This window comes from Pelecanus crispus, chromosome 9 (assembly GCF_030463565.1).
Source record: "Pelecanus crispus isolate bPelCri1 chromosome 9, bPelCri1.pri, whole genome shotgun sequence".
Lineage (NCBI taxonomy): Eukaryota > Metazoa > Chordata > Aves > Pelecaniformes > Pelecanidae > Pelecanus > Pelecanus crispus.
The window spans coordinates 3,114,637-3,141,509 of record NC_134651.1 but is presented as its reverse complement, the minus strand read 5'-3'; the positions used below and the strand labels follow the sequence as shown (position 1 = coordinate 3,141,509).

General features: G+C 37.2%; 1 protein-coding gene across 1 annotated transcript in view; it reads left to right on the top strand.

Moving 5' to 3' along the window:
* Positions 1-26,873, top strand: part of IFT80 (intraflagellar transport 80) — a 54,384-nt gene that overhangs the window by 5,227 nt on the left and 22,284 nt on the right. The window contains exons 3-7 of the mRNA XM_075716530.1: positions 4,674-4,784; positions 7,107-7,175; positions 15,201-15,310; positions 15,874-15,963; positions 17,024-17,161. Coding sequence (XP_075572645.1) covers positions 4,674-4,784; positions 7,107-7,175; positions 15,201-15,310; positions 15,874-15,963; positions 17,024-17,161 — 518 coding nt within the window. The remainder of the gene's footprint in view (positions 1-4,673; positions 4,785-7,106; positions 7,176-15,200; positions 15,311-15,873; positions 15,964-17,023; positions 17,162-26,873) is intronic.

The following is a 26,873-nucleotide window of genomic DNA, read 5'->3' as shown; positions in this document are numbered from 1 at the left end:
CAGTGCTGTTAAAGCTAAACGCTTTACGGTTGTTACAGAGCAGTAGACACTCTGCGGTGGGAAGATAACGTGATATTGTAGAAGGAAGATAGGAGGTAATTTATGGTTAAGTGAACAGAGTAAATCCCAATTTGGTTATATGTTTATAGAGTGCTAAATGTAAACAAAACCGGATGAAGAAACCGACCTATAAACTTTTTTTTTTTTTTCTTCCTTGAAGTTCTGTTCCCTACGAAAGTGAGACTTCCATGACTGGTGGTGTAGGGGGACTGGCTGGTAGGTAATCAGTACCCACCCTCCTTGGTGGCTTTTATGGAAAGAGGCAGCTATGCGATGGAAAAATGCCGAATTAGTGAACGCCCTCCCGAGGGGCAGCTGCAACGTGGGCTACGGAGGGTCCACGCAGGGAGGAGATTACGCTTGACCTCACTGACGGGAAACGTTCAGCTGGGGTCCCTTCTGGGGCAGTAGGGAGTCCAGCAACACAAGTTGATTTGGCTTGCCTTTACTTATGGAATGAGTTATTTTTGCCATAATTAGTTCACAACACAAAACCTGAGATCTTCAGGTTTTGTCTTGCACAAGTTAGTACTTTATCTTCTTTCTCATAAGGATTTTTTACCCGGTTAACTGTTGTTAGGACTATGGGATAAGCTCTTAGCATTGATCAGTAAACTAATTCTGAATACTCAATTTCTGGAAAACTGTTCATGCTATGTATTTGCCAAAAATCACAGGGCTTTTTTTGTTTGGGGTTTTTTGGGTTTTTTTTTTTTTTCAGTGAAATCAAAATACAAAACAGTGCTAACCTAATTTGTGAAAGAATAAATTGAGATAAAAACTTAATGTGGAAAGTTTCCAGGTTTTTATCTTTTAGTGTAACTTGATGTTTTCAGTGAAGAGAACTTATCTGGTAAAGATTTTTTTCTTTTGCACATGCAAGTGAAGTGCATTGTAAAAGTACATGAACAACTTCTGTTGCTTAATTGCTATTTTCTAAAAACCTTACATTTAAAATTCTGTTTAACTATTACTTATATAGCATGCCATACGTGTCAAGCCTGCAATTTTCTTGCAACAGCTAATTCACCTTTGTGATAAGGATTCCTGGAATCCAATGTAAATTCAGTATAATGTCTTTACAGGGTTGCATTGATTCCTGGTTGAACTCCAGATGTTTGTGAAATTAGAGCAAATGTAAATTTAATCCTCTTGGGTCTTCTTCTGAGTTGCATCTCTTGTGGGATATTGTTCTTTTACTTCCTATTTACATTGATCTCGTTGCTGCTTTTTTACAAAAATAAATAACATGTTCAGCTTTAAACTGCTTACTAAGCACAAATCATAAGTGAATAGACCTATTTTTTCAACTTTTTATGTTATTGATAATTTTACATTAGGTCAGCATTTAAAAGTCTATGAAAAGTAATGAACAAAACATACATGTTTTATATTCTGTATTTGAACAGGCTGCTAATCTCCCACTTGAAATTATTCCAAAACTGGAGAGTCACTTTAAGATTGAGGACAGCTTCTGGCTTTAGTGCTTAATAAAACTAAAGGAACAGTATTTTACAAATCTGAGATGTAAAGTAAGATTAAGTTGAATCACTTCTATGTACTCCAAGCATAGAGCTAAAATTTTCCCTTTCTTAATTGTGCATAAGGCAGTAAGTTCTAATTTGAAAGCCTCTACAACCTCAGTGTTAAGCTGAAGAACAGAAGGCAGAGAAATCCATTGAAACATTGCTTTTAGAGCAACCTCTGTGCGTGAATGCAGTGAAAAAAGCAGCGTCTAATGAGTCACATCATTTGACTGTCATCAGTTGGAAATTCACGTGTTGGAAAAGTAAAGAAGTTGCAGAAGTAAAGATGATATCCATGAAAACTTGATTTGGCCCTGTTCTGCATAAGTATTATGATACAGTTTTTAAATGCATGTCACATTTTTTCCAGATGAATTCTATCTTAGTGCCTAAGGTAGACCGCTTTCATATGAAACTCTATTCTTTCCTGCTAGGCTACAATTTGCTATGTTTCACTATTTGAAAGATGCCTGCTGAAAGAAGTAAGAGCTTGTGGAGTGGGAAAGGATGCAAAAGATTGGTAAATGAGTTGACTGTTTCCCTGTATAACAGGATTTTATCCTGTACTCTGTGACACGGCCCATTGTTTTCCTGATAATGTGACCTAACCGAAGTATTCGGTTGCCTGCCAACTGCCTGTTCTTTCATTTTAATTTATTTTTTCTCTTATGGGCTGAGGGGTTTGCTTACACGAGTATTGAGGTCTCACAGATTCTACCTGGGTCAGTGGAAGCTATTGTTTCAATATATAAAATGCCATAGAATTCTTTGCATCCTTAAAAAAGTAGTTCTGAATGTTTCAGATACCGAAAGCTGATGGATGCCTTTGAGTTAGATCTCTGTGTATGTTAGCTCCCGATTTGCAAAGCTCTTTCCCCGCCCCTCCCCAAGGGAAATTAGTGAAATATGTTCATAATGGCTATGAAGAGCTCAGCCACTTAATGATGAATACTGTAGCTGGTGGCATGAGAATATTCATAGTCCTATGATCAGAATAGGTTTAAGTATTCTGCAATGAAAAAGGTCTTGGCTACAGGTTGAACAAGTACGCTATGCATCAAAAAAGGCAGGCGACCAGAAAATAAAACATGTTTTTTAACGTATTATTTTAAAACCAGAAAAGTCCATTTTGCCAATTTAATCAGAGAAAATTGCATTTAGCCACGGTATTCCTGTGAATCCAGTTATTGCTTTTACACAGAAAATGAGAATCTCACACCTGAGAGATGTTCTATAAAATAACTGATGCAGTAATTGTATAAAATATATTTTTAATTATAAAAATTACACAATACATTAAATGTAGAATACCGGTACTGAAAATTTTATGAAACTAAAAATTAACTGAATGAGGAAGAAGTGGTCTTAGTAACAATATTAGTTCTGTGAATTCAGAAAAAAATGGGATTACCTAGCTGCTCAGAGTACTCTGGTAGATATGAATATAAGTGATAAAGAAAAGCAAAAATGTATAGTTCAGAATGTTTGGTGTATGATGTTTTAAAGAGTCTGTTCAGATAAACTGCTTTGTACAAACCATTCTTCTTCAGTGTTAAAAATCTTTTGCTTGGAAATCTTGCATTGGCAGAGATTTGGCTGGATGATTGTGCCTTTTTATTTATGTACTTAAAAGTAAAATGAAGAAAAAGTGTGATCGGGTTAATTGAATAATACTATGGAGAGCCCTGATGTACGTGTCATGGTTATTTACTGACAGATCTACCAGAATCTTCTTTGTTTCTAGTCTGGCTTTGTTTTCAAGGGGTTTGTTGATTTTTTTTTTTTTTTTTTTTTTTTTTGGGGGGGGGGGTGGTAGTGTTTGTTTGAGTTTTTCTTAGGTTTTGTTTTTTTTTTTAATTGAAGTGCAAAATAAAACATGGGAAACCAGAACACAATAAAAGTTGTTTTAAACTTCTGGCAGTGCAGGCCACTTAAATTTTGCTCTCTTGGCTGCTGTGATTTGAACGTGCGTGTAGTGCAGCGGTGTCGTACATTTTTACCTTCTACGCAGTTCATGGTTAATTCTGTTATCACCTGCACAATCAAATTGGTCTCGATGGTGTGGTCCTTTACTGAAATAGTCAGGTATTTACTGAAATAGTCAGGTATTTACTGAAATAGTCAGGTATTTAGTTTCCAGTTCGGGCTCATCAGGTATGGTCTGGTTTATAATTCATATTTCCAAGCAGGATGTTATTAATGGAAAAATTATCCCATCTTATGTGGTGGAGCATTTCCACAGGCTTGGTGTGAGGTATCTGTCTAGTTTATCTCTAAGAGTTCTGGGCGCTCTGGCAATTGCTTAGAGTGGCTCATTGTCTGGCAGGTCAGATAAAATAATTTTAAAAGAGTTTTGGTTTTAAAGTAGTTAATTTGAATCCCTGAACTATTCTAAGCCATGTGTTTGTTCAGCCACATGTTTCCAAGCCCTCCTTTGTCTGCTCTTTGGTCCAGTTTAAATTTGATCTTCCTGGATTTAAGCAACATCCCTCATTTGGAAAGAAAGACTTCCTCATGCTTCTGTTGAAATCATTAATAGCTTTGTTTTTGGCTTCTGTGAATTTCCATAACAGCTCCATAATGCAAGCAGTAATACTTCCTCAGAGCAACGCACTCGCTGATGGTCAGATTGTTCTAGCTTTTCCATTATCCTTTTGGTGTTGAGTGATTTTTCAGATCCGAAAAAAGAAAACACAAGGGCTCTCCTGGGCTGCAGTGTCTATACCTCTGTTTGGTAGCTTTCAGACAATGAAATTACAGCAGGCAGTTGTGTCCCCAGAGAAACATGCAAACTTTAGAGGGATGTAAGGAAAATGAATAGCCAAAACAAAGATTATACATACCAAAAGGAAAAAAAAAAAAGCAACATTGTAGCTAGTTTACAAGTAGCTCTTCTGCAAGAGCTCATTTTTTGGGGCTAATCATAGTTGTGAACAACACAATTGCCTGTTTTGTTCTTTGTTGTTGTTGATTTTCCTGTCTCGTTTTGTTGTATGTGTATTTTTAACAGAAGATAACACCGTTACAGTTATAAATATACAATTCACAAAATCAGATATACTATTTGTATCTTGAACTTTTGTTTAGGGAAGTTCCACTTGATTTCAAGGTCAGGAAGAGTAGAGAAAAGCGTAGAAGCACACTGTGGAGCTGTACTTGCAGGAAGGTGGAATTACGAAGGAACAGCACTGGTTACAGGTAAGCATTCTTAATGAAGTGTTTTGAAAACTAAAGTAACAGAAGAACTCTTTCGAAATAAAGCCTTTTGGTTTTTTCATATATAAATTTGATATGCCACGAAGAAATGCAAGGGTAGAAAAATAAAGTATTAAACAAAATTTGTGAAAAGTAAGTGCTTTCAATAAAATGTGTAGAATGTAAGTACTTTATGGGATAAATACAGTAAAATGTTTTGGGGAAATTTAATCCTTGACATATGTTTAAAAGAGGTAGTCCCAAATTTCATAGTTTTTATTGTAGTTACATTGAATTTGAATGAATAAAACTTGAGTCTATTAAGTGTTCACACACTGGTCTAGCTTGAAATTCTCGTGAGAAGGGGAGAAATGGAAACACAAAATCAACAATATAAATGAAGTTAGCTATAAGTAACTTTTTTTTTTTAATGTCTTCATTGTTGCTGGGCTTATTATCACCTAGTTTAATAGAACTTAATTTTTTGATTTGATTAATGCTGTTCTAGAAGAATGTTGTCTATTTTAATCAACAGAAGATCTAGTAAAAACATTTATCTTTTTTAGTGATCCTACTAATTAAAAAGTTATCCTATTTACTTGAAAGTAAATGTTTTTAATATCAGAGCGCTTAGAAGTTTCTGTGGATGTTCTGTACTTCATAAAGGAGAATATTTGATTTTTTTTTTTTTGTCTTTTACAAAACAGGTTGCTAAGTTGGTGCATTTATATCCCTGCACATAACATTTGGGGCTTTTTGGCCAGCAAAGTTTACTGAGGCCTCATGAGCACCCCGAATGTTCCTGTGCTTCTGTTTCTTAATTATGAGGAGTGGTGTAGATCCAGCTGCAATCTAGCTCTCTTCTCTATCGAGGCTGGGAGAGCGATCTCCTAGTGTCTGCATCTCTACATATCGTTTTTGTCCTAAATCTTTTGGTAATTAGTTGCTTTTGGCATTTTTGTCAGAAACGTCTATCTCAATGTTAAGGGGAAGCTAATTACATTTCCTGTGATAGACTTCTCCTTTATGGGATTTCTGTTGGTGTCAGAATTTTCTGCAGCCTCCTGTTGATCTAGCACAGCTGATTTCTTTGGACAAATTCCAACTTAGTCCAGAAGCACTGAAGATAATTTTGGATCTGCTTGTTTCCAGACTCAGTCTGACTCTAAAATGCTGCTTCAAGGAACTCTGTCTGGCATGTTCCTCTGAAATCCCAGAGGGATAGAAATATTGTTCTTTTTAAAGACAGATTTGCCTCAGGAACTTCTCCAAAGAAAAATTCAAAATTGCCTGTTCAATCTTTTTGGGGTTTTTTTTGTTTGGGTTTTTTTTTTTTTTTAAATTGAAAGACTGCATGACACTTATGGGGAGTATGGGAATTTATCACCATATCCAAACAGTGTACTCCGGCAAGATCAACTACTCTTATACCACAACTAGACTTTGAGGAAGAGTGAATCATTGTCAGTTAAAATATTCTTTATGGCTCTATTTTAACAGTCTCAAATGTGGATAAATAAGATTTTTAATTTTTTTTTTTTTTTTTACATTTTTTTAAACACTTAAAAGCTACATCAGCCAGATATAAAAACCTGAAATCTGGTAAGTAAATTACCTTTGAATGGAAGGATGGCATTAAGCATCTAGGTGCACCTTTTTCATCATTAATTGAATCTGGGAGGCCTAAATGAAGGCCCAGAGCTGTACGTTTTAAATACGATAGCGCAGTGGGAAATCTGTGTTGTTAATGCATACGTAACTGTGCTGTATAGTGTATGAGAACTTAATCTTTAGTAAGTTAACTAAGTTTCTTGGTAGCATGCAGTTATGTTATAAAATTTAAGCTTTCCAAACGGAGCCTTCAGTTATCTTCAGTTTCACCATTTATCAACTGTGAAGCCTCCAGTTTAATGCATAAAATCTGCTCCTACTCTCTTCGGGCTCCTCAGAGACTCATTTAATCAGCCTCTGGGCCATTGAACTGTAAATAGATGAAAAGTACTAGCAATGCTGAATAGAAAATACAGAACTTGGGGTACTTACATAGTGATGGACTTTCTCTTCCCAGGAGCAGCTTCAGATAAGACGACTACAGGGATTTTCAGGAGAGGAAGAGACTTGTTGATAATAGCAGAAGAACAGTCTTAAATATTTTTTCCTTAATATAGTGTCTATTTGCATGTTAGGAAGACTACATAAACAATAGTTACCTGTAAGAAGACCTGGACTTATTTTAACTCTAGTGTTTCCTAGATAAATACAAGTGCTTTGCTTGGTAGACTTATTATTGCATTTCAATTGATGATTTCTGTGATAACTTTACAGTTGGTGAAGATGGCCAAGTGAAAATCTGGTCTAAAAGTGGAATGCTGAGATCCACCTTAGCTCAGCAAGGTAAGTTAATTTTCTTAAAGTTCCATTAGACCTTTTTAATTTGGGGTATTATGAAATATATAACAGACCCTCAATCTGGCAGTAACGGTTTGTTTAAGGATCTTAAGGCCTAGATAAACTGAACTAAAATTAAATGTAAATCATAGTTACATACAGGGGGAACTGGTTTTTTAATAAGATGATTATCTTTAAAAAAACCCCAATTCTTCAATTTAAAAGTATTATTGCAATGTGTTTAGACAGTAGTTTCAGTTCCACCCTAAGGATTCTGGAGAGGCTAAAGAATTAAAAATAAAAAAAATCCAGCTTTTAATACCAAGCCACAGACTCTTATGGTGAAACTGGAAAAAAAAAAAAATCTCTAAAAGCATTGCAAGAATGCTTGAAAGATGCAAAGTGCATGTAGATTAGTTCCTCTGAACTTTAAAACTCTAACAGCCCTTGGTTCATCTACTTAACCCAGTGAGTAATTTAGTATATGCAAACAGTCCTACTGAGGTGAAATGATCCCTGTGCTTAAGTTCTTTGTTGAACTGGGGCCATGGAGACCTAACCTTGATCTGGGTTTGTAACTACAGTTTTAGGCATACTAGAGCATTCCATAGAGTTATTTAAGTCAATTTAAAATCGCGTTATTGTAAAGTGCAACAGTATAAGCTGCAAAAATACATATTTATACAAACGATGTTTGCTATTTTTTAAATGCTATTTTTTAAAAATAATAATTTCTAGCATTTTTGTACTATTTCAGTAAAGATAACTGAGCTAGATTTTGTTTTTCAGACTTCATACATTGAGATCATGTGACCTTTTGACATTTTTTAAGAAACCACATGCACCTGGGGTTGGGTTAAATGTCAGACCCTTATCTCTTTCTAAAACATATTATCTAAATTCTTTCAACCTGTTGAAGGCATTTTAACCACAGGAGTGAATGTAAAATGTATTTCAATTCTGTCAAGGAAGTTCATATTCAGATGTAATGTTTTTTCATGCTTACAATGTAAAAAGATAAGCCAACTGAACTGCAATTTTTGGAAAAAAAAAAAAAAAAGTTGAAGTGCACACTTCACCAGTTCTCCGTTGATATGTTTCAAGCTTTTTTATGTTTAACTGTCCTTATCTGAGGTTTGATGAAGCTTATAAAGTAAGAGACATGTTCTAGTTTGAAATATGCAAGCTGAATTTTCATTGATTTCTTTGAGTTTCTGGTGCAGTGTAAAAGGACGGTTGACTCCCCATGGAATAATTGTCTTTTTGTATTTGTGCTTTAAGATAAGATCCTGTGAGGCTCAGAAACCCTTTACATTTATAGGATCAGATTCCCACAGACCCCTCTGTAAGCTACTGGCATACCTGGGATCAGGATAGGATTCTGCAGAAATTGTTCTGTTGTTTAAGACAGGTCTATCACGTTTGAGCTAATTTTTCACTTCTTTATCATCTCCTTAAGAAGTGAAAGGACTACCATTGCTAACATTCTTTTTACTCCTTTCACTCTTTGTATTAGAAATAAATTTTCAGGCTCTTCTCTTTGGATGATGGTCCACATGCCTATTCTGTCTTTGGATTATTATTCACTACAAAAACATGAAGGTACATTTTTCCTTTTTTTTAGCTTTTTCAGGACTTATATGGAGGGCTCTGGTCGCATGTCCTTCCATCATGCCAATGCATGGAGTAAAATTAGTGTGACCCTATAGTTTCTACTGCATTCAGCCCCGAGCTGTAATGTTGCTGTTATGGCCACGTTGTTCTTTGAGCCCCATCTCACTTCTTCATCCTTACATTATCTTAATATTCTTCCTTTTGATCCTCCTTTTCCTTAAACTGAAAGCTTTTGGAAAAAAAGCTGTATTTGCAATCCTTTGGGCTTCTAGCTGACACGGTGTACTGATACATCTTGATGAGGTAATTTTTTTGCATGGATCTCTTTGGTATATGTTGGTAACCCACACGGTTATGCTCAAAGGAGGATTTATCAGTGTATTCTGTGAAGTATACATTGCAGCGCGACGCTGCGCTCGAAGTGTCTGCGTTCCTTTGGAGAGAGCCACAGAACTGTGAAGAGTAGAATGTGTTGAAGGTCCACATTTGGAAGAAAAGATGGCACTACCCACACAAATTTTTAAATTTTTATGGTGCTTTGTAGACTCTGACACTAAGATTGTTTGAGGTGAAGTCTGTAGTGTTAGTGGTGCCACCTGCACTAACTGAGTCCTTCGCAGGCCAAACATCTGGTTAGTAGGACCTGTGCTGAGCCCACAGTTGCATAGCCTCTCTTGGAATGTCTGTGTAAAATTGCAACTGCTGAGGTTCATAAAACACTGGCGCGCTAACCCTCAAAATCCTCTACGGAGTCAAAGCTATCGGTGAAGCTGGAAGTTAAATAGAGTGCAGTTGTGCCTTCCTCAGTACAGTCAAGGTTATTCTGCAGCGCCATTTCTTCAGCCTGTCCCACTACTGACAGCTTTGCTGATAACTTTACTCTTACTCTGAGATCTGAGAATTTTCAGGGAAAGCAAGCAAGTAAGCCTCATGGATCCACCCTAAGTATTCCATTACTAGAGCACCTGTTTCGATCCTGGTAACTATTCTAGTGTCCCTAATTCCAGTCAAGACAGGAGTAATTCCTTGCAGGAAAGTAATTTTAAATCCACAGGATGACTTTATTTCTTGTGCCATGAAAACTCACTTCTTTAAGAGCATTTGGTGAAGGACGTCACCGTGACCTTTATGAAAATACACAGACATTGTACAAACCAAGTCAATGCTCTCCACATGCTTTTTGATTCTCGGTGAAGTGATGACTTCCCATTAAAAAAGAATATGACACTTACTTATCATTTAAACATCATTATCCACCGACCCATTGTTTCTGTGCCACACATTCTGCCAGTTTACCTCCGATGGATTTCTAGTTCTTCAGGTGATTTCTGTCACCTTTCTTTCAAATTGAATTTGCCATCTGGTACTCTTAAGACCATATCTTTCTTGAGTATTTATCTTGTGGCCCTGCTGACTTTGTGACGGGCTTCCAGTGACTAGTGTGCCAAATAAGCACCAAGGAGTAATATTAATAATTGGTGTATAAGTTGCCTTTTTGGTTAATGGAAGCAAAATCACAACAGTTGCAATGTAAACAGTTTAATTGCAACATGTTTATTGTGAAGCAGAACTTACTTTTTAAAGGCCAACTGGATTCCAAGCGCAGCTCCTGGGTTTTTTTGTGCCGCCACAGAGAGACATAAAATTGTCTGAATTAATGTTTCTACTCCCGTGAAAGTAAAAAGTCTCACACAGACTTACTGTTGTAATTACCAAAGTATCTGCTGGGGCTGAAAGTGTCAGAGTGACTGCTCTATCGCTCCTGCGCTCAGCCCTAGCTCTTTCTCTGCTGTATGCATTGGCCACGGAAATGATTCCTTGGGGATTAACATCTGCTAGCGGAGCACTGAGCTGTGAAGAAGCCCAGCCTGTATGCTTAATGCTGATGTTCCTTCTTCACATCCTCTCTGCGGATCTCACCTTTTCTGCTTTTCTCACTTCTTTTCTCAGAGAGTATTTTTTCTTGAAACTGTTTATCACCAATGCAATTCACTGCAGTTTGTCCGTTCTGCTGAATTTTTCTTTCCACAGCAATGCAATGTGTTGGCAGTCTTTTCCCAACCAAGCTCTTGTTAAGTGCAGAAGGAAATGAGTTAACTTAGCTCCTGCTGTTAAGCCCTGGAAATTGTGGTTAAGTAGTCAGCCATCATAAAAAAGTTAAACATTTGGTTTAAATATAAAAGTCTTCTGATTGTTAAATCAGCATTAGAGCAGGACAAAAATTAGTTTATTTAGAATTTCTGTACAGCTGGTGACAGAATTTATGTCATTTTCAACATAAATTGCTGCCAGTAGGAAAATAGCTAGTGCCAGATTTACTTAATGTATGTTGTATGTTTCTATGAGTTGTCTCCTATAATGGTTGACGAGTTAAAAAAAAAAAATTACATCATTCTGTACTTCTAAGTAGCATAAAAGAAATGCCTTCCTAAAAGAAAATATACAAAGTACAGGAATATTCAGGAGCTATGACACCACGTCTCACTTTAGAGTTTTATTATTTGGAAGCTTAAATCAAATTTAGTGAGCTGAATTGATGTGGCTGTAATAAAATAATTTTTTTTGTTCAGGGAGAAAATTCGAGGGCTTAAGTGATAAGATATTAGATGATGTTAGGACAGTTGGTATAGCAGTTCAATCGCTTAAGTATCTGAACCTTATCAAAACATTCCCATAAAAAGATATTCCTGAGTAATTTTTCTGAAATGGAACTTAATATGCCAAAAGTGTCTTTGAAAATTTTCCATGTAAGAGCATTTCTTAAGTCTTTTGGGGTTGTTTATTACCATAAATTTTAGATGTACAAAAATGGTTTATTTGCTAAATTTTAATTCATTTGATACTTAGTTCCAAATATGCGTGACTCCCTAAGAAGTGCATATCTGAGAATTTTGGAGAATTTCTTTCCATTTTCCTCTTCTAAAATTACGAAATTGTCAAATACCAACATTTAGGTTGTAACAATTGCTCTTTCTGAGGTTTCTTATTTCTCAAACAGAACTTTTGGGGTACAATTCAGTTGTGTTAATGTAAGTGTAACCTCCAAATCTATTCCAGAAGGAGATGGATCTCGTTCAGGTCCTGTGTTGTACCCATAAGCTCCACACGGGCGTCTTAGAGTACCGTAGGTGCATCGCGTCGCTTGGGTGCTTGTGTTCAGACAATTGAATCGTGTCTCCAAAGGCCTCGTTTCTGCCAGTGAGAATATTAAGTCTGTTAGGGAAAAACAGATGCCTGAAATAAGCCTGCTCTTTCCTATTTCCTATTGTTCAAAAAACGGGCAGATGTGGCACTTGGGGACATGGTTTAGTCTAGTCTACCCTTGATTGGCTTAGAGTAGACTTGGTAGTGTAGGTTAATGGTTGGACTGGATGATCTTAAAGGGCTTTTCCAGCCTAAACGATTCTATGATTCTATTTCAGAAGATACGGAAGCAAGTTTTACAAAATGTAGAAAGAATGGTCTGGCAGAGACTTGTTACACAGGCTCCCTCCTTGCAGTTTTATATGCACTGTTTCCATGTCTTGTAACGTTGAGACTATCCTGAAACTTGCTGTCCATTGCTACAGGGCTTTTGCTGTGATAGAAATAAATGCTTGGACATGCTCTTTACTTAATTTTCTTAGTTTTATTTGCAAGGAATCAAGTAGCGTAATACTTAGATTCTTCATCTTCAGGGGAGACTAATCCTGTCAAGTACTATGGAAAATATTTGCATAGTTGGCAAGTCTGATTCCACCACCTGCCCCCCCACCCCACCCCCCCCCCCCCCCCGGATGCTTTTTCCATGTAATTTTTTACTTTCTTCTATTTTCAAAAAAGGTCATTTGAAAACTGCAACATAATATGTTTTTAAAACAGAACAGTGAGCTTTATTCTAGATACATCATTCTGGAGTTTTCATTCTGCAAAAAAAAAAATGTTTTCAGTTAATTGGGAAAAATCTGTGAAGTCTGCAGGCCACTCTAGTTTTATTTGTTGTCATTTGTAAGTTGCTTGTGTATGGGATGTTTGGGTTTTTTTATGTGTGCAGCAAAACAAAAATATGTGTTTTGTTAGAGGCTTAATTATGGAGCCTAAACATCTTACAAAGAATAATTTAGGTGATACAAAGCTTTTTCTACCCACGTTTGTGTTCCGTCTCACCACTGTAGGTGAAAAGAGCTATTTTCTGATGTCTCTTGATAAGGATTAGGATTATTGTTGTCATGTTGATTTTCTGTATCTCTTAAGTGACAATTACGAATAAAATTACATCAGAGTATAAAAGATTAAGTAAACATAAAATGCAGCTATTACTATTTGTTTTCTGGAGTTGTGTAAAACTGTTCACTTATGAAAGCTTTACAAATTAATAGCATGGTAAATAGCAATAGATAATGAGGTTTGATAAAGATGCAATATTAAAAATACAGTATTAAAATGATAGGTGGTGGCATGGTGGACCATCTACCTGACTTGCTGGGCTTGCTTTTGATACAAATATTTGTTGGTTTTGAATTAGGTATAGGTCAGCATCATAGTCAGTGGTCTCGGCATTGGATTTAATCGTATCGTAGGTATTCTGGTAAACAAGTTTGCAGGGATTTCAAGGTAAACATGAAATGCTTTTGTAGGTATTTGTAGGAATTGTCTCGAGCTAAACAGATAGCAAGAGAGAAGATCTGAAGATTTGACAGCTGGGCATTGAAGGCCAACTTTGAGGATTGAGCAGTTGGGAAGAGTGAGCGTTTTAATACTGAATGAAAGATGCCACAATGCAGAGAGACCTTAAAAGTAAATTGGCCATGAAGGGCTTTGTTTGATATAACAGAGAAAATTGTACAAATGGAAAGGGCAACATAAATCTTTGCTGTGTCCCAGTTAACCATGACCCAGCGGATTGGTACATCAAGGTGAGAGAGAAGGACCTTAAAGATGAAGGGCGACCCAAAGGTGAGAAGGACAATCTCATCTTACTTTGCTCAACTATATCTTGGAATACATTGGTCAGGCTTTTATTCTTATTTTAAGAGCAGAGAAACAAAAACATTGGGAGTATATACATGAGGTTCAGTGAAGCTCAAGAAACAAAATTGTCTACTTATGAAGATGATTTGACTGAAGAAGTACTCTTATAATAGAAGAAATTTGGTGATTTTAGTGCTTCCAGAGGTGGTTTTAGAGAGAGCATGAAATGAAGAAGCAAGTGGTAAATGTAGTCAGAGTCTGCGGGGACAAACCTTGCAATAAAATGGGTGGGTCTTAAAAGTTAAGTGATGCATTGAAAAAATAGAGAAGTACAGTATGAGAAAAGGAGATACCTATTGTCGTGGTTTAACCCCAGCCAGCAACTCAGCCCCACACAGCTGCTCACCCACTCCCCGCCGGTGGGGTCGGGGAGAGAACCAGAAGGGTAAAAGTGAGCAAACTCGTGGGTTGAGATAAAGACAGTTGAATAGGGAAAGCAAAAGCTGTGCACGCAAGCAGAGCAAACCAAGGAATTCCTTCCCTGCTTCCCGTGGGCAGGCAGGTGCTCAGCCATCCCCAGGAAAGCCGGGCTCCATCACGCCTGACGCTGACTTGGGCAGACAAACGCCGTCGCTCCCAACGTCCCCCCCTTCCTGCTCCCCCCAGCTCTGTGTGCTGAGCATGAGGCCATGGGGTGTGGGACATCCCTTGGGGCAGCTGGGCTCAGCTGTCCCGGCCGGGTCCCCTCCCAGCTCCTCGTGCCCCCCAGCCTGCTCGCTGTGGGGTGGGGTGGGGAGCAGAAAAGGCCTTGGCTCTGGGTCAGCGCTGCTCAGCAGGAACCAAAACGTCCCTGGGTGATCAGCGCTGTTGGCGGCACAAATCCAAACCGTAGCCCCATGCTAGCTACTGCGAGGAAAATGAACTCTGTCCCAGCCAAACCCAGCACACCTATAGCAGCAGTAGTGTCATACACTTTTTCAGTAACGCAGATGTAGTATTGGACAAGCCATCAATTCATTATTTGTTTTGCATAGAGTTGATTTGTTCAGAGTTAAATTTAGAGTGGTTCCATTGAAAGTGGTAGGTGTTTGACGGTTTACTCAAGTGAATTTGCCCGGACTTCACCCTATGTATTTTTATTTCCTTGAAGAGTGTTGGAAGGGTATGCAGCATGAGCTGAAGTCTTCGGCGGTGTCTTTCTGGGTTGTGTCTGTCTCTTACTGCTGGTCCTATGGCTGTCTAAACCATGAAGTGAACCAGTAAACATGGCTGTAAGTGCAGTCAGACAAGTGTGGAGGACAAATGGTTGCCCCTAGTTTGGCTTTCTCCCACTCCTGAACTTTTGATGTATGATTTTAAGTAACCAGTTTGAAGTGGCTATAGCAGTTTCTGCATAATTTGATCAGATAAGTAATAAATGGTTTGTTTGTTTTTGTTTTGTTTTTTTTTCTTTCTTTCTGTCTACAGGAACACCAGTGTACTCAGTAGCCTGGGGACCTGATTCTGAAAAAGTTCTCTATACTTCAGGGAAGCATCTGATTATTAAACCTCTTCAGCCAAATGCTAAAGTTTTGCAGGTATCATTAATACATTAAGGTTGTCTCACACTTCCACATGAAAACTGTTTTCAGTTATCTAGAGTTTTGCCAGCCATAAAATGATTGTGCTAAAATTTTCCATGCAACACGTGTACCACTCATTTCCCCCCACCCCCTCCTTTTAGGTTTTTTTGAGAATAAGGACATTGTTCAGTTCTCTAAACTAAAAAAAAAAAAAAAATTAGACAATTTCTGCTGTGGATATTCTTTGGGCATGTGATTAAGCATTTCCCTTTTTATAAATAAAGAAAAAGCAAAAAGATACAGAAGTCTTTCCCTTTTCATTTGTTACAAAAAGGCAGAAAGATAAGAAGCAACTGTTTAGAACATGCTTTTAGTGCAGATTATTATGCTTTCATTCTGCATTGTTCAAGCTGTATTTATTTTTCTGTAGAAGAGATGATGTCTGTGCATTTGTAATGTTGGAAAACCTCATCTGCATTGGAGTGTATGAATACTAGTAAATGATGAATGATAAATATTAAAAATAGAAGTTGGCAGACTCGTTGCATCTATGCTTAATTTATTTTTTTCTGTTTCAGTGGAAAGCCCATGATGGACTTATTTTAAAAACTGACTGGAACTCGGTTAATGATCTTATTCTTTCTGCAGGTGAAGATTGCAAATACAAGGTGAGTGCTGGTTAACTTTTTAGGGGAAACTAAATGACCGAAAAATATATTAGGCGTTCTGACATTTTCTAATTTTAATAAAACTTGGAAGCTCAAATTTAAGTGAGAAGTCTTTCAGTTTTCAAGAAAAACTTGTTACCCTAAGTTGTATTATTTGTAGATACATCTCACTCTGAGTAGGAGCATAAAATTAGAACTGGTTTGGGGTTTTTGTTTTTTTTTTTTTTAAAACACAGCAGAATAAGAATAGGTAAAATGCAAGTGAACCAAACTCTGGAAGGAAAATATGTAGAAATATAGAAATGATTGCTTGAAATGGTATAAGCTATGACATATACTGAAAAAGGTAATGACATATAAAATTAGAGGAGATAAAACTACTGTTTTCTATTACAGAAGCATTAGTGAATCCCTTAGGAAACTTTTTGGTTAGAATATTCTGTATCCAAAATGGAAAGCGCATACTGTGTTTCTCCCCTTAAGTAGGAACTTATCTTTGATTTTATCATATGTTGGTTCTATCATTGTCTGAGTGTATAATGGCTGTGATAAAAATGTACACAATTAAGAAATAAAAAAAAAAATTATCGAAGTGTTAACATCAAATTACTTCATTCTGTGAATTGGCTTCCTGGTATGCTGTTGGCTTCAATCAGTGAGAAAATGTCTTTTGGTCTAGAAATTTGCAGAGGTGCCTCCCATTGTTGGGAAACGAGTGCAAATAGAATAAACCTTGTGGTTGTTTTACAGACTTACAGTAATTTGCAGGAAACAAAACTCATTAGTTGAAAATATTTTATACAGAATAATGTAACATTTGCCATAGCAGCAAAGCAAAGTCTATTGCATTAAACAAACCAATATTGATTAGGAGCAACCTTTAATGAAAAGTGAACTATAATATATGCAATTTTTCTAGTTACACAAAAAGGCACTGAAATAACTTAAGATCTTGAGTATATTTCTGCAACTTCTGTGATTGTGAGGGAAAATGGTAGCTCTAGAATAAGTAAAGGTATGCCCAAACTATATATAGGTATATATTTAATTTTTTTTACAGGTTTGGGACAGTTATGGACGTCTACTGTATAGCTCACAGCCCCATGAATATCCTATAACATCTGTTGCCTGGGCTGTGGATGGAGAATTATTTGCTGTGGGGTCTTTTCATACTTTGCGTCTATGCGATAAAACTGGGGTAAGTAACAATTCTGAGAAATAGCAGATGTGGAATTGTACAAATTTATTGATAATACAGTAAATATTCCTGAGGATATACATGTATAGGTGCGTGTTTTTATTAGCAAAAACTACTCGTGACTTCCAGCACCTTTCTACTGGGTGTGTCTGATGAAGGTATTGCCTTCTTGATCTGCTTAGCTGCACTTCCAAATATGTTTTGGGCTGGATAAAATTTTTTTATAATATTTTACCTTTCAGGACATTAAATGATTCTGTGCATTTTGTAGCTTTTTCCCTTAAAAATACAAAGAGTTTACAAGCATCTCTTGTAAGACAATCATAAAATGCAGTTATTAACCATAAAAAGCAAGGCGTGTATAACCATAACCTGTCTTAAAAAAGGAGGTAGAGGAACTCTGTCCTGTGCTCTTAGTATTTTTTAAGAAAAAAAGTTAAATAATAAGAGTTGAGAAGCACATCTGATGAGGAGATCACCAAATGCAATTGTCAGGCGTATAAAAATGGTAAGGCTGAAGCAGTAGTAAAAGAGGAGCTAAGAGAACATTCATGCTTCTACTTCTGATGGCTAGACGGCACATTTTTTTCAAGCTAAAGACATACTTTAATCCTCTTATCTGAGCATCTCTATTACTACTTAACTGTTGTGAGAGAAGAAAGGCTCCCAAAGGAGATACCTTTGTTTCTCTTTTTTTTTTTTTTTTTCCTCCCCCCCACTCCCCTTGAAGCTTTACTCCGAATTTGTTGTTGTTGACCTAGGTTTTTTTTTTCAACTTGGTCTCCAATTAAAATTAATATAATGCAGTTTCATCTACCTTCATTGGTATTCTAAGTAAGTTAGCCCAGAGCACAGAATGACCTGATTGTCTCTGTGGATTTTCCTGTGGTTCTGCAACACGAGCGGTGTTCCCCAGGGCTCTGGTTTGGGGCCAGCCTTGTTTAATATCTTTATTGATGATCTGGGTGAGGGGATTGAGTGCACCCTCAGTAAGTTTGCAGGTGACACCAAGCTGGGTGGGAGTGTCGATCTGCTGGAGGGTGGGATGGCCCTGCAGAGGGACCTGGACAGGCTGGACCGGTGGGCCGAGGCCAACTGGATGAGGTTCAACAAGGCCAAGTGCTGGGTCCTGCACTTGGGTCACAACAACCCCATGCAGCGCTGCAGGCTTGGGGAAGGGTGGCTGGAAAGCTGCCTGGCCGAAAAGGACCTGGTGGTGTTGGTGGACAGCGGCTGAACATGAGCCAGCAGTGTGCCCAGGTGGCCAAGAAGGCCAACAGCATCCTGGCTTGTGTCAGGGATAGTGTGGCCAGCAGGAGCAGGGAGGTGATTGTGCCCCTGTGCTCGGCGCTGGTGAGGCCGCACCTGGAATGCTGTGTCCAGTTTTGTTCCCCTCAGCACAGGAAGGACATTGGGGTGCTGGGGCGTGTCCAGAGAAGGGCAACGGAGCTGGGGCAGGGTCTGGAGCACAGGGCTGGTGGGGAGCGGCTGAGGGAGCTGGGGGTGTTCAGCCTGGAGAAGAGGAGGCTGAGGGGAGACCTGATCGCTCTCTACAACTCCCTGAAAGGAGGGGGCAGGGAGGTGGGTGTTGGTCTCCTCTCCCATGGAGCTAGCGATAGGATGAGAGGAAATGGGCTCAAGCTGCACCGGGGGAGGTTTAGGTTGGAAATTAGGAAAAATGTCTTTACAGAAAGGGTGGTCAAGCATTGGACCAGGCTGCCCAGAGAGGTGGTGGAGTCCCCATCCCTGGAAGTGTTCAAAAATGGGCAGAGGTGGCACTTTGGGACATGGTTTAGTCTAGTCTACCCTTGATTGATTTAGTGTGGACTTGGTAGTGTAGGTTAATGGTTGGACTGGATGATCTTAAAGGCCTTTTCCAACCTAAACGATTCTGTGATTCTATAACTTTTTGTTCAGACTTGTGTTGCATTGAACCGTGCTGCTTTGGGACTTTTATTGTCCCATTCTGTACCTCTTTTCTTGTTATGTTTGTTATTCTTTTGCTCAGACTGGGAAAACAGCATTTGCTGTGGTGTTTTTGGGCATCTTCAGTAGAGTATGGTTCTCCTTACCATGAATTTGGACTATGTGTTTCAAGTATTTTTACATTCATGAATAAGAGCCTTTAAAAAGTATATGAGAAGGGGCATGCAGGATAAGATCTCTGACTCTTCATATTTCACTTTCTATGCAGATTCTGGTTTCAGTGATCTTTGCTGACACAAGTAAGTGTAAGCTGGGCATTAAATTTGAAGTAGGGATTGCTTCTATTTTCTGTGCCTTTTCCTCTTACTTACTTTGAAAAATTCCTAGTGCTATTTAATCTGTATAAGTAAAATTTTATGATGATTATCTTGAAGCAAAACAAAAGTACTCATATGCTGTTTTCTTTTGGAAAGTATTAATTTTCCAATTTTGAAAAAAGTTGTTTTATTTTGATATTGACATTTTTAAGATTTTTATGTTAAAGAGATTTTTATTACCTGTGTGTTACAAACACACTAGAAAGTTTAGAGGAGTAGAGTAGTGAGTAGAGTTGGAGCCTGAGGTATGAGCGTGTGCAAAAGGTTGGGGTACAACTTACATAAGTAAAAAAGATATTGAAGTGGGTATAAAAGATAATGAAGTAAAGAAGATAATGCTATAAGGCTGGAGAGCAGAGTGCAATTTCCATCATTTCATATTTTTCATCCTTGAAATTATTCTTTTTAAAGAAGATGTATCTTACTGTTAGATTTATCTGCCTCTGTTTTGTTCAGAATTGGATACTATTTCTCTTTGCAGAAGAAAATGGATAAATTGTCTCTATACGTACAGTCGTAAAGGTTGTGCAGTCTGCCTCAGCTGTTAGAGGATGGGACACTCGGATAGTTGTTAAGTGGCTACATCACCAGTGGGGACATCTCTTCCTCTCCCTGGCATTCCTCTGGTTGGGTTAACACTTGCTGATTCCCTTAGAAGGGTCCTGTAGAATTGCCTCAAAGCTTTTGTTCCTAGGCAAGGTGGATAGGAAGATTTTTCTCCATTTAATGTGCCACTTAACTCCACTTAAAACATAATTATAAGACCCTGACTGTCACCTTTCCATCTCCCTATATAAATATGCTGTTGTAGAATTGTTTATATACATACACCATATTTCATTTGATGAAGCCAAATAAGGTATGTTTGCATAAAGCAATTTATATTAGTGTAATTACATCTGTGTTGGACTACATTATGTAACATATATTGATTTAAACAATCAGAGTAGTCATTAGTATTTTCTTCTCAAACCAGCACTTTAAACCATGCCCTCTTCTTCCCCAACCACCTTCCATCTCCTTTCTGAGTACTGGGATCACTGAGCTATACCAACAAGTGGTAAACTGAAATAAATATACCCTTGTGTGGGTGAGGCCGACAATTTAAATTGCATTTTGCACTCAGTTTAGATTTATGCTTAAATGTGGCAAAGTCTGGTGCAATAGAAAAGAAAGAAAAATACTAGAGTTCTTTTTCTGCTGTCGTGTATGCTGTTTCATAGCGTATAGCTTTTGTTTCTGATCCCCAGGGCCTTACTGTTTTTTCTTGCCACTTATTATGTAGTATAATTTACTGTAAGTATGGTTCAAACTCCTGCTAGCTGAAAACCAGTAATTTTTTAATCAGCATTTAATATTGAACAGGCTTGTGGACTTTGTTTGAAATTTTAATGCAGATAGGTTTATATTTTCATAAAATTAAGGGTTCTTTAACCTGGTTTATTACTCCTTTCTTAAAGAAACGAAGACATGTACAGTAGCTAGTGCCAGATGCTTTTGTCTGTTTAGCAGCTAGCAATGATAATTTATTCTCTTCAAAAGTCACGATTTTCCGTGAAAGTTTCTTTCCTGACATTAAATGTAAATAGTTACTAAAGAACTAGTTTTGCTGGTATTGAGGGAAAAGGATGAATGATTCACATACCACCAGAGTGATGGAGTTTGAAGAGAACCAGACCTGGCTTTTACTGGTCAACACAGACATTTTTATTATGTCTGATGTAATGGAGCTGTATTGGCAGATTGCTCCTCAGGGAGCCATCAGGCGATATATATATCATTAACTCTTCTCTAGCATATGTGTTTAGTTTGGGGACATAATTAAATTAAATCCTGTTAGTGTATGTTCTTTTCTCCTTTTCTTTCTACCTGGATGCTTTGTTCTAGCAGCTTCATGTTAAAAAAGAAAGCTACAGGTATAATAGTAACTTTTAGAAGTTTTATTTCTTCATTTAAAAATCGCTTTTGCTCTGATAGCATCATGTATCTAAAAGAAATTATTAAGGCTATCCTGCAGAATACCAAGCAAAATATATTTAATGTTGAAATATGTTGTCTGCTTTAGTGTCCGTGATCATTAATCCTGCAGAGTGCTGAGATTAATTTTTAAGTATATATATTGAAATGTAAAGCTGGATGTATTGATGGATAGACTTTAGCCTTCCTGTTGCTCACAGCTTTTCAGAATCTAATCACTTGGATGGAGGGCAGTGCTTAAAAAGTTCATTTATGTAAGCTATTTCCTGTGGCTCGGCATGCTTCCCTTGACATTGCTGATCAGGTCAAAATATTTACACAGTAAGAGATGGTAAGAATGACTGAAATTCCCCGATTTCCTCCTTTCCCACTCCACTCCCACATAAGCAGCTTAGAAAATGGACCGTACCCATCTGCTCCAAAGACAGGTTGCTTTCCCAGTGCTTTGGAGAGTGTAGAAGGATAATTGACAAAAAACTTTAAAGAGAAACACAGTGGTCAAATTAATCCTTTTAGAATTGCCAACAAAAGCTAGCAAAGAGGGAATCACATTTATGTTTTAATTAACACTGAACGTATTTATGCATTTGTTTCGGGGAGGCCTTTTAGATTTTCTTCCATTAAGGATTTATTTACCCTTAGCGGGGATTGATCAGTTTGATTTGATTTTTCGTTGTTTTTATTTTCCAAATTAATTGTGCTCTTCGTGTTAAACATTTTTTCTGGTGATGTTTATCTACAATCTGTTTTCATAAATAAATTGATGTTTCTTTGGCTGCTAAATCTTGCCCTTTGATTTACTTTTATCTTGATTTCATCACTATGCTTGGCAAGTGCTTTGTAATGAAAGCAATTCTCTGCATAAATCTGCGAGTTAGTGTTTTTAAATGATTACGTACAGTCTACAAACTCTCTTTTATCACAGAACAAATTGTGGCCATTTTACTAGACTGATAGTTTGCATATTTGACTGATTCTGTTATATGTGGCTTTATATTTCCATAGCTTGCTCCATGGAATGTCTAATTTTGCTAGAAATTCTATAAAAAACATTTGGAAAACTTAATAAAAAAATTTAGGGAATATTGCCTAATATCTGTAGAAAATAAAGGAAAACATTCTGCAAGTGTAACAACTACTCCTCACCCGCCACCCCAGTTAAAACAAGTGTGAGTATGGCACTATGGCTAAAAAATACTGAGCTCTGTGATAACATATTTCTATCCAGCTTTTTCTCAAAAAGATACGGACTTGAACTTAATGGAAGTCGATTACATTAATTTGACGTCCAGGGTTGGTCATACGTTAAATAGTTAGCACTGTTTGTCCTTACTTCCTTATTTTTTAAACTGTCGACAAAGAGAAGCTTTGAAAATAATGTAACTATCTACAGAGAAGCTTTGAAAATAGTTTAAGTGTTTAGCATTAAAGCCATGATTTTTCATTCAGGACAGTAAATTGTGTGACTATTGTAAAATTAACGTCATTTATCCTTTAAATTAACATTAGATATTAGACAAATATAAAAGAGAGAGCAAGATTTTGGAAGTGAAGGCATACAGTGCATATGTTTTCATACTCTTCTGATAGCGCTGAATTATTCTAAACTAGAGCACTAGGAAAACCCAGGCAAATCTGTTTTGTATAGAGTTACAATGAGCTTTGATCCCATTACATTTAGTTTTAGTCTCGTTTCACAGAGACATGCATTTGGCAGTGTAACAAAAATAAGGTTTTTTTTCTGTGCTGTCTCTATTTCATCTACCTTTATTAACAGTCATAGTCCTGAATTCTTTGTAGCTCAATAAAAGAAAAAAATATTACAGATAGGTTTCCCATGGAGTTATGTTGTTGACCAATTCTTTCCAAGTTGGCATATTTCAATTTATTAGAATTGGCTAATGTAACTTCTGGAAGAAAATGAAAACATATGGATCATCTATGGAAGTAATAATCTATTTAAAGAACTACATCAATGTTTCATTTTATAAGGTTAAGAATTTATATGGGACAGTTTGTCATCCCATTTTTAGTTCTTGGGTCTAACAATTGAGCATGTGCTTGATTTCAGGAGAATTTTAGATACCCTCTGCTTGGCTTTGTTCTTCTAAAATGCAGCTTAATACCTCACCTGGAGGTCATGGCTTAGTTCTTGATAATTCACATTAATTACTGGGGTGAAGTTCAACAAACGTTTAAGAAGGCAACAGGAATCCTTCGTAGTTCTGTACTTCAGTAGTCATGGCAAGGATAGTTTCTCCTCTTCAGGCACATTGCCCTATAGTCAGTCACATGTAGTGCTGGATTTCCTTACCTCCAGTTATGCACGTTGTCTCTGGTTTGTAGAACCTTTTGTGCATTCCTGTGTGGTAGGAACTGAAAGCTTAATAAGTCTTCTTATATTGTAAAATATAATTATATTTTATACCGAGTAAAATAGCTAGGGGGGAGCTTATATAGACATATATACATATGTATTTCCTACGAGCTAATTTCATATATGTGTGCATATTCAGGTGTTTCTGGTGCACCTAAGCATGGATTTGCTTTGGATAATTGATTTTTATGATCTTGTAAGATCCAATTTGCCTTCCATTACATCAGAAAGTTAATACTCATTTTCTGATTAGAAGCTTCTGGGCAGTTTGTATTGAAGTGTCGGTTCATCGCTCGGAAGTAGTGCGAGCTGGTTGCCAGCTTTTAATGGACATTCAGACTATAATGTATTTTCAGATGTCAGCTACCTCTGTGAAATGCCCTATGGGGCACAAGGAAAACTGAGCCTTCCCTTAAAAAGAAATCATAAATAGAAGTCCTCTGTTATTAGGACCTGAAACTTTCTTCGAGTGTCAGACTTGGACTGGAGGCTGGTTCTAGCACACTCATAGAATCACAGAATCGTTTAGGTTGGAAAAGACCTTTAAGATCATCCAGTCCAACCATTAACCTACACTACCAAGTCTACTCTAAGCCAATCAAGGGTAGACTAGACTAAACCATGTCCCCAAGTGCCACATCTACCCATTTTTTGAACATTTCCAGGGATGGGGACTCCCCCACCTCTCTGGGCAGCCTGTTCCAAGAAGAACTCGTCTTGTTCTATATCAGTTGGGGCATAAAGGGACAAGAGCATGTGTTTGCTGTTATTCCATTCCGCGTTCTGATTCCTGGAGTGGATTGTGGAGGAGACTGCACCCTTTCTTTTCATAAACAAAGGCAAAACAATGGGCAAAGACTATTACTGCAGTCGGTGGATTAGGTATGCTGTGTAGATTCTGACATCATGGGGAGGTTCAGCAGTATCAGCTGTAGTTCAGCTTGTGTCAGCATTCCCTGTTCAAAACTCCACGTACCGGTAGACAGAGCCGAAACAGCCAGGAACAACCAAGTGTCCTTTGCACAGCTGACAGCAGTATTACCCTTATAATTTAAAATTTAAGAAAATACTCCGCTGTGTTTTTTCAAAACATTTATGCTGTGGATAACCATTCTTAATTTATTGCGTTCGGTCCAGAAATAATAACTAACTAGATCCTTCATATTGAGTCTTGGAGCATCAATATTATACATGTGAAAGACTGTCCTTGTTCCTGGGACACAGAGTTCTCTGAATCTGCTCATTGAAATAATTTCACCGACATCTCAAGAGCCTACTCAGTTTCCATTTATGGAAGTCAGTATTCAATGACTATAGTACTTCATCTTTTTTTACTACATTGTGCAATCAGAAAAGGGAAGCTTAAGTTACTGCTTTTATGTGTTTGTTTAATATAATGAAACTCTTACAACTACTGTTTTTGTTCTTGAGAGAGTTCGATGAATTAAATGAAAAATTAATTATGACACAGGAAAAGTATAAGCCAAACAGTAATATAAAAGTATAATATGGCAGCTAATGTTAGAACAGCGTTCATACAGTCATTCATATAGTCACATTATGCCTTTTTTTTTTTTTTTTAACTCAGTGTATCTAGGAAATACGTAACAGCTATTTCGGTTTTTAAAAATTGTTCCTATCTTACAAATGGAGAGCTAAATGATTTTTATTATAACATTTTGTGTACATGGTAAATGTACCAGACATCTGCAGGGAGTATGAATCATTGGAGTGGTCTGAATTATACTGAGAGCTTTCAAAGATAACTGGAAAATAAAACTTTGTAATTGCTTTATATATTTTTTAAAAAAAAACTTAAGTTGTAATCTGGAAATATTTTACTCAGTATTTCAACTACCTGAAAAAAAAAAAGACTTCTGGTTAAAAAAACCCCAGTAGTCATTTTGGAAATGTGTCCTCTCAGAGGTGCAGTGTATCTGCTATGCATAAAAATGTAGCTCTAAAGCCACATTCTTCAAGCTCCTTAAACTGGTTCTTAGTTTGATGGCTTGATGCTCCTTTATTATTCATTCTGAAAAAAGTCTGTTTGGGAGGATCCCGATATTCAGTTTTGAAATAGCACTTCTTCAAACTGTTCTCAGATAGGTCACATCTGGCCAGCTGTGAAAAATATGTCTCAGATGTGGGGCATTTAGAGCATTCTCTGGGTGTGCTTGTTACAATCATTTGTCCTACAACCTCAAGTGCTTACTCATTTGCCATATAAGGATGTCAGACATAGTTAAATATTATGCTCTTAATTACTATAGAGTGTTTCATACAGAATTCATCCCGTTGAGACAGAAGGGTAGGTTATGGACTTTTCTCCAAAAATTGCAATTACCCTCCGCCACTGCAGATCATATAGGCAGTGCATGGCATGTGTGTGAGCCGAGAGGCATGGAAGCCGAAGCCTTAAAATTGAGTGCTCGAAATTGGAAATTCAGTCAGTGCTGACATTGTCTTTTGCTCACCCTCGTGCGCGTAGGCAGTAAAAGAGCCTTAACTCGGTGGCTCATCTTACACAGTATTCTGCAAATCATTAGCACAACTGGGAGGTTGAATTTCATCCCATTGTGTTTCCTTGCTATTGAATGTTTAAGTCTGACACCTTTATTTTACTGTAACTTTTGTGATTTCATTTCTTATAAATCATATGAAGACTTTGTGTGAAGGACTTGGTATTTCTTGGGTTTTATGTGTACTGCAAAAGAAATCAGAATATGAAATGTGTTAGAAACATTAGGTGAGTATTTTCTTCCAACTGTCTCCCCTTTGCTATAATATCATGTATCCAAAAGTCATGAGAATCCAATGTCTACATTTAACTTCAATCACATGTTTTTTCTTACTGATTTGGTTCTTAAGATTTCAAATGTATTTGAATATTCAGATAATTTTTCAATTGCTAAATGTTTTTTAAAATATTCTACTACACAGTTCTGAAGAGGCTATAGTTGAGATTTGCTTCTCATTTTAAAACCTGGTTCAATGTCTTCCTGAAGGCCCGTAAAACGGTTGTTTCATTTTTTGTCATCCACTTTCAGGGAAACAC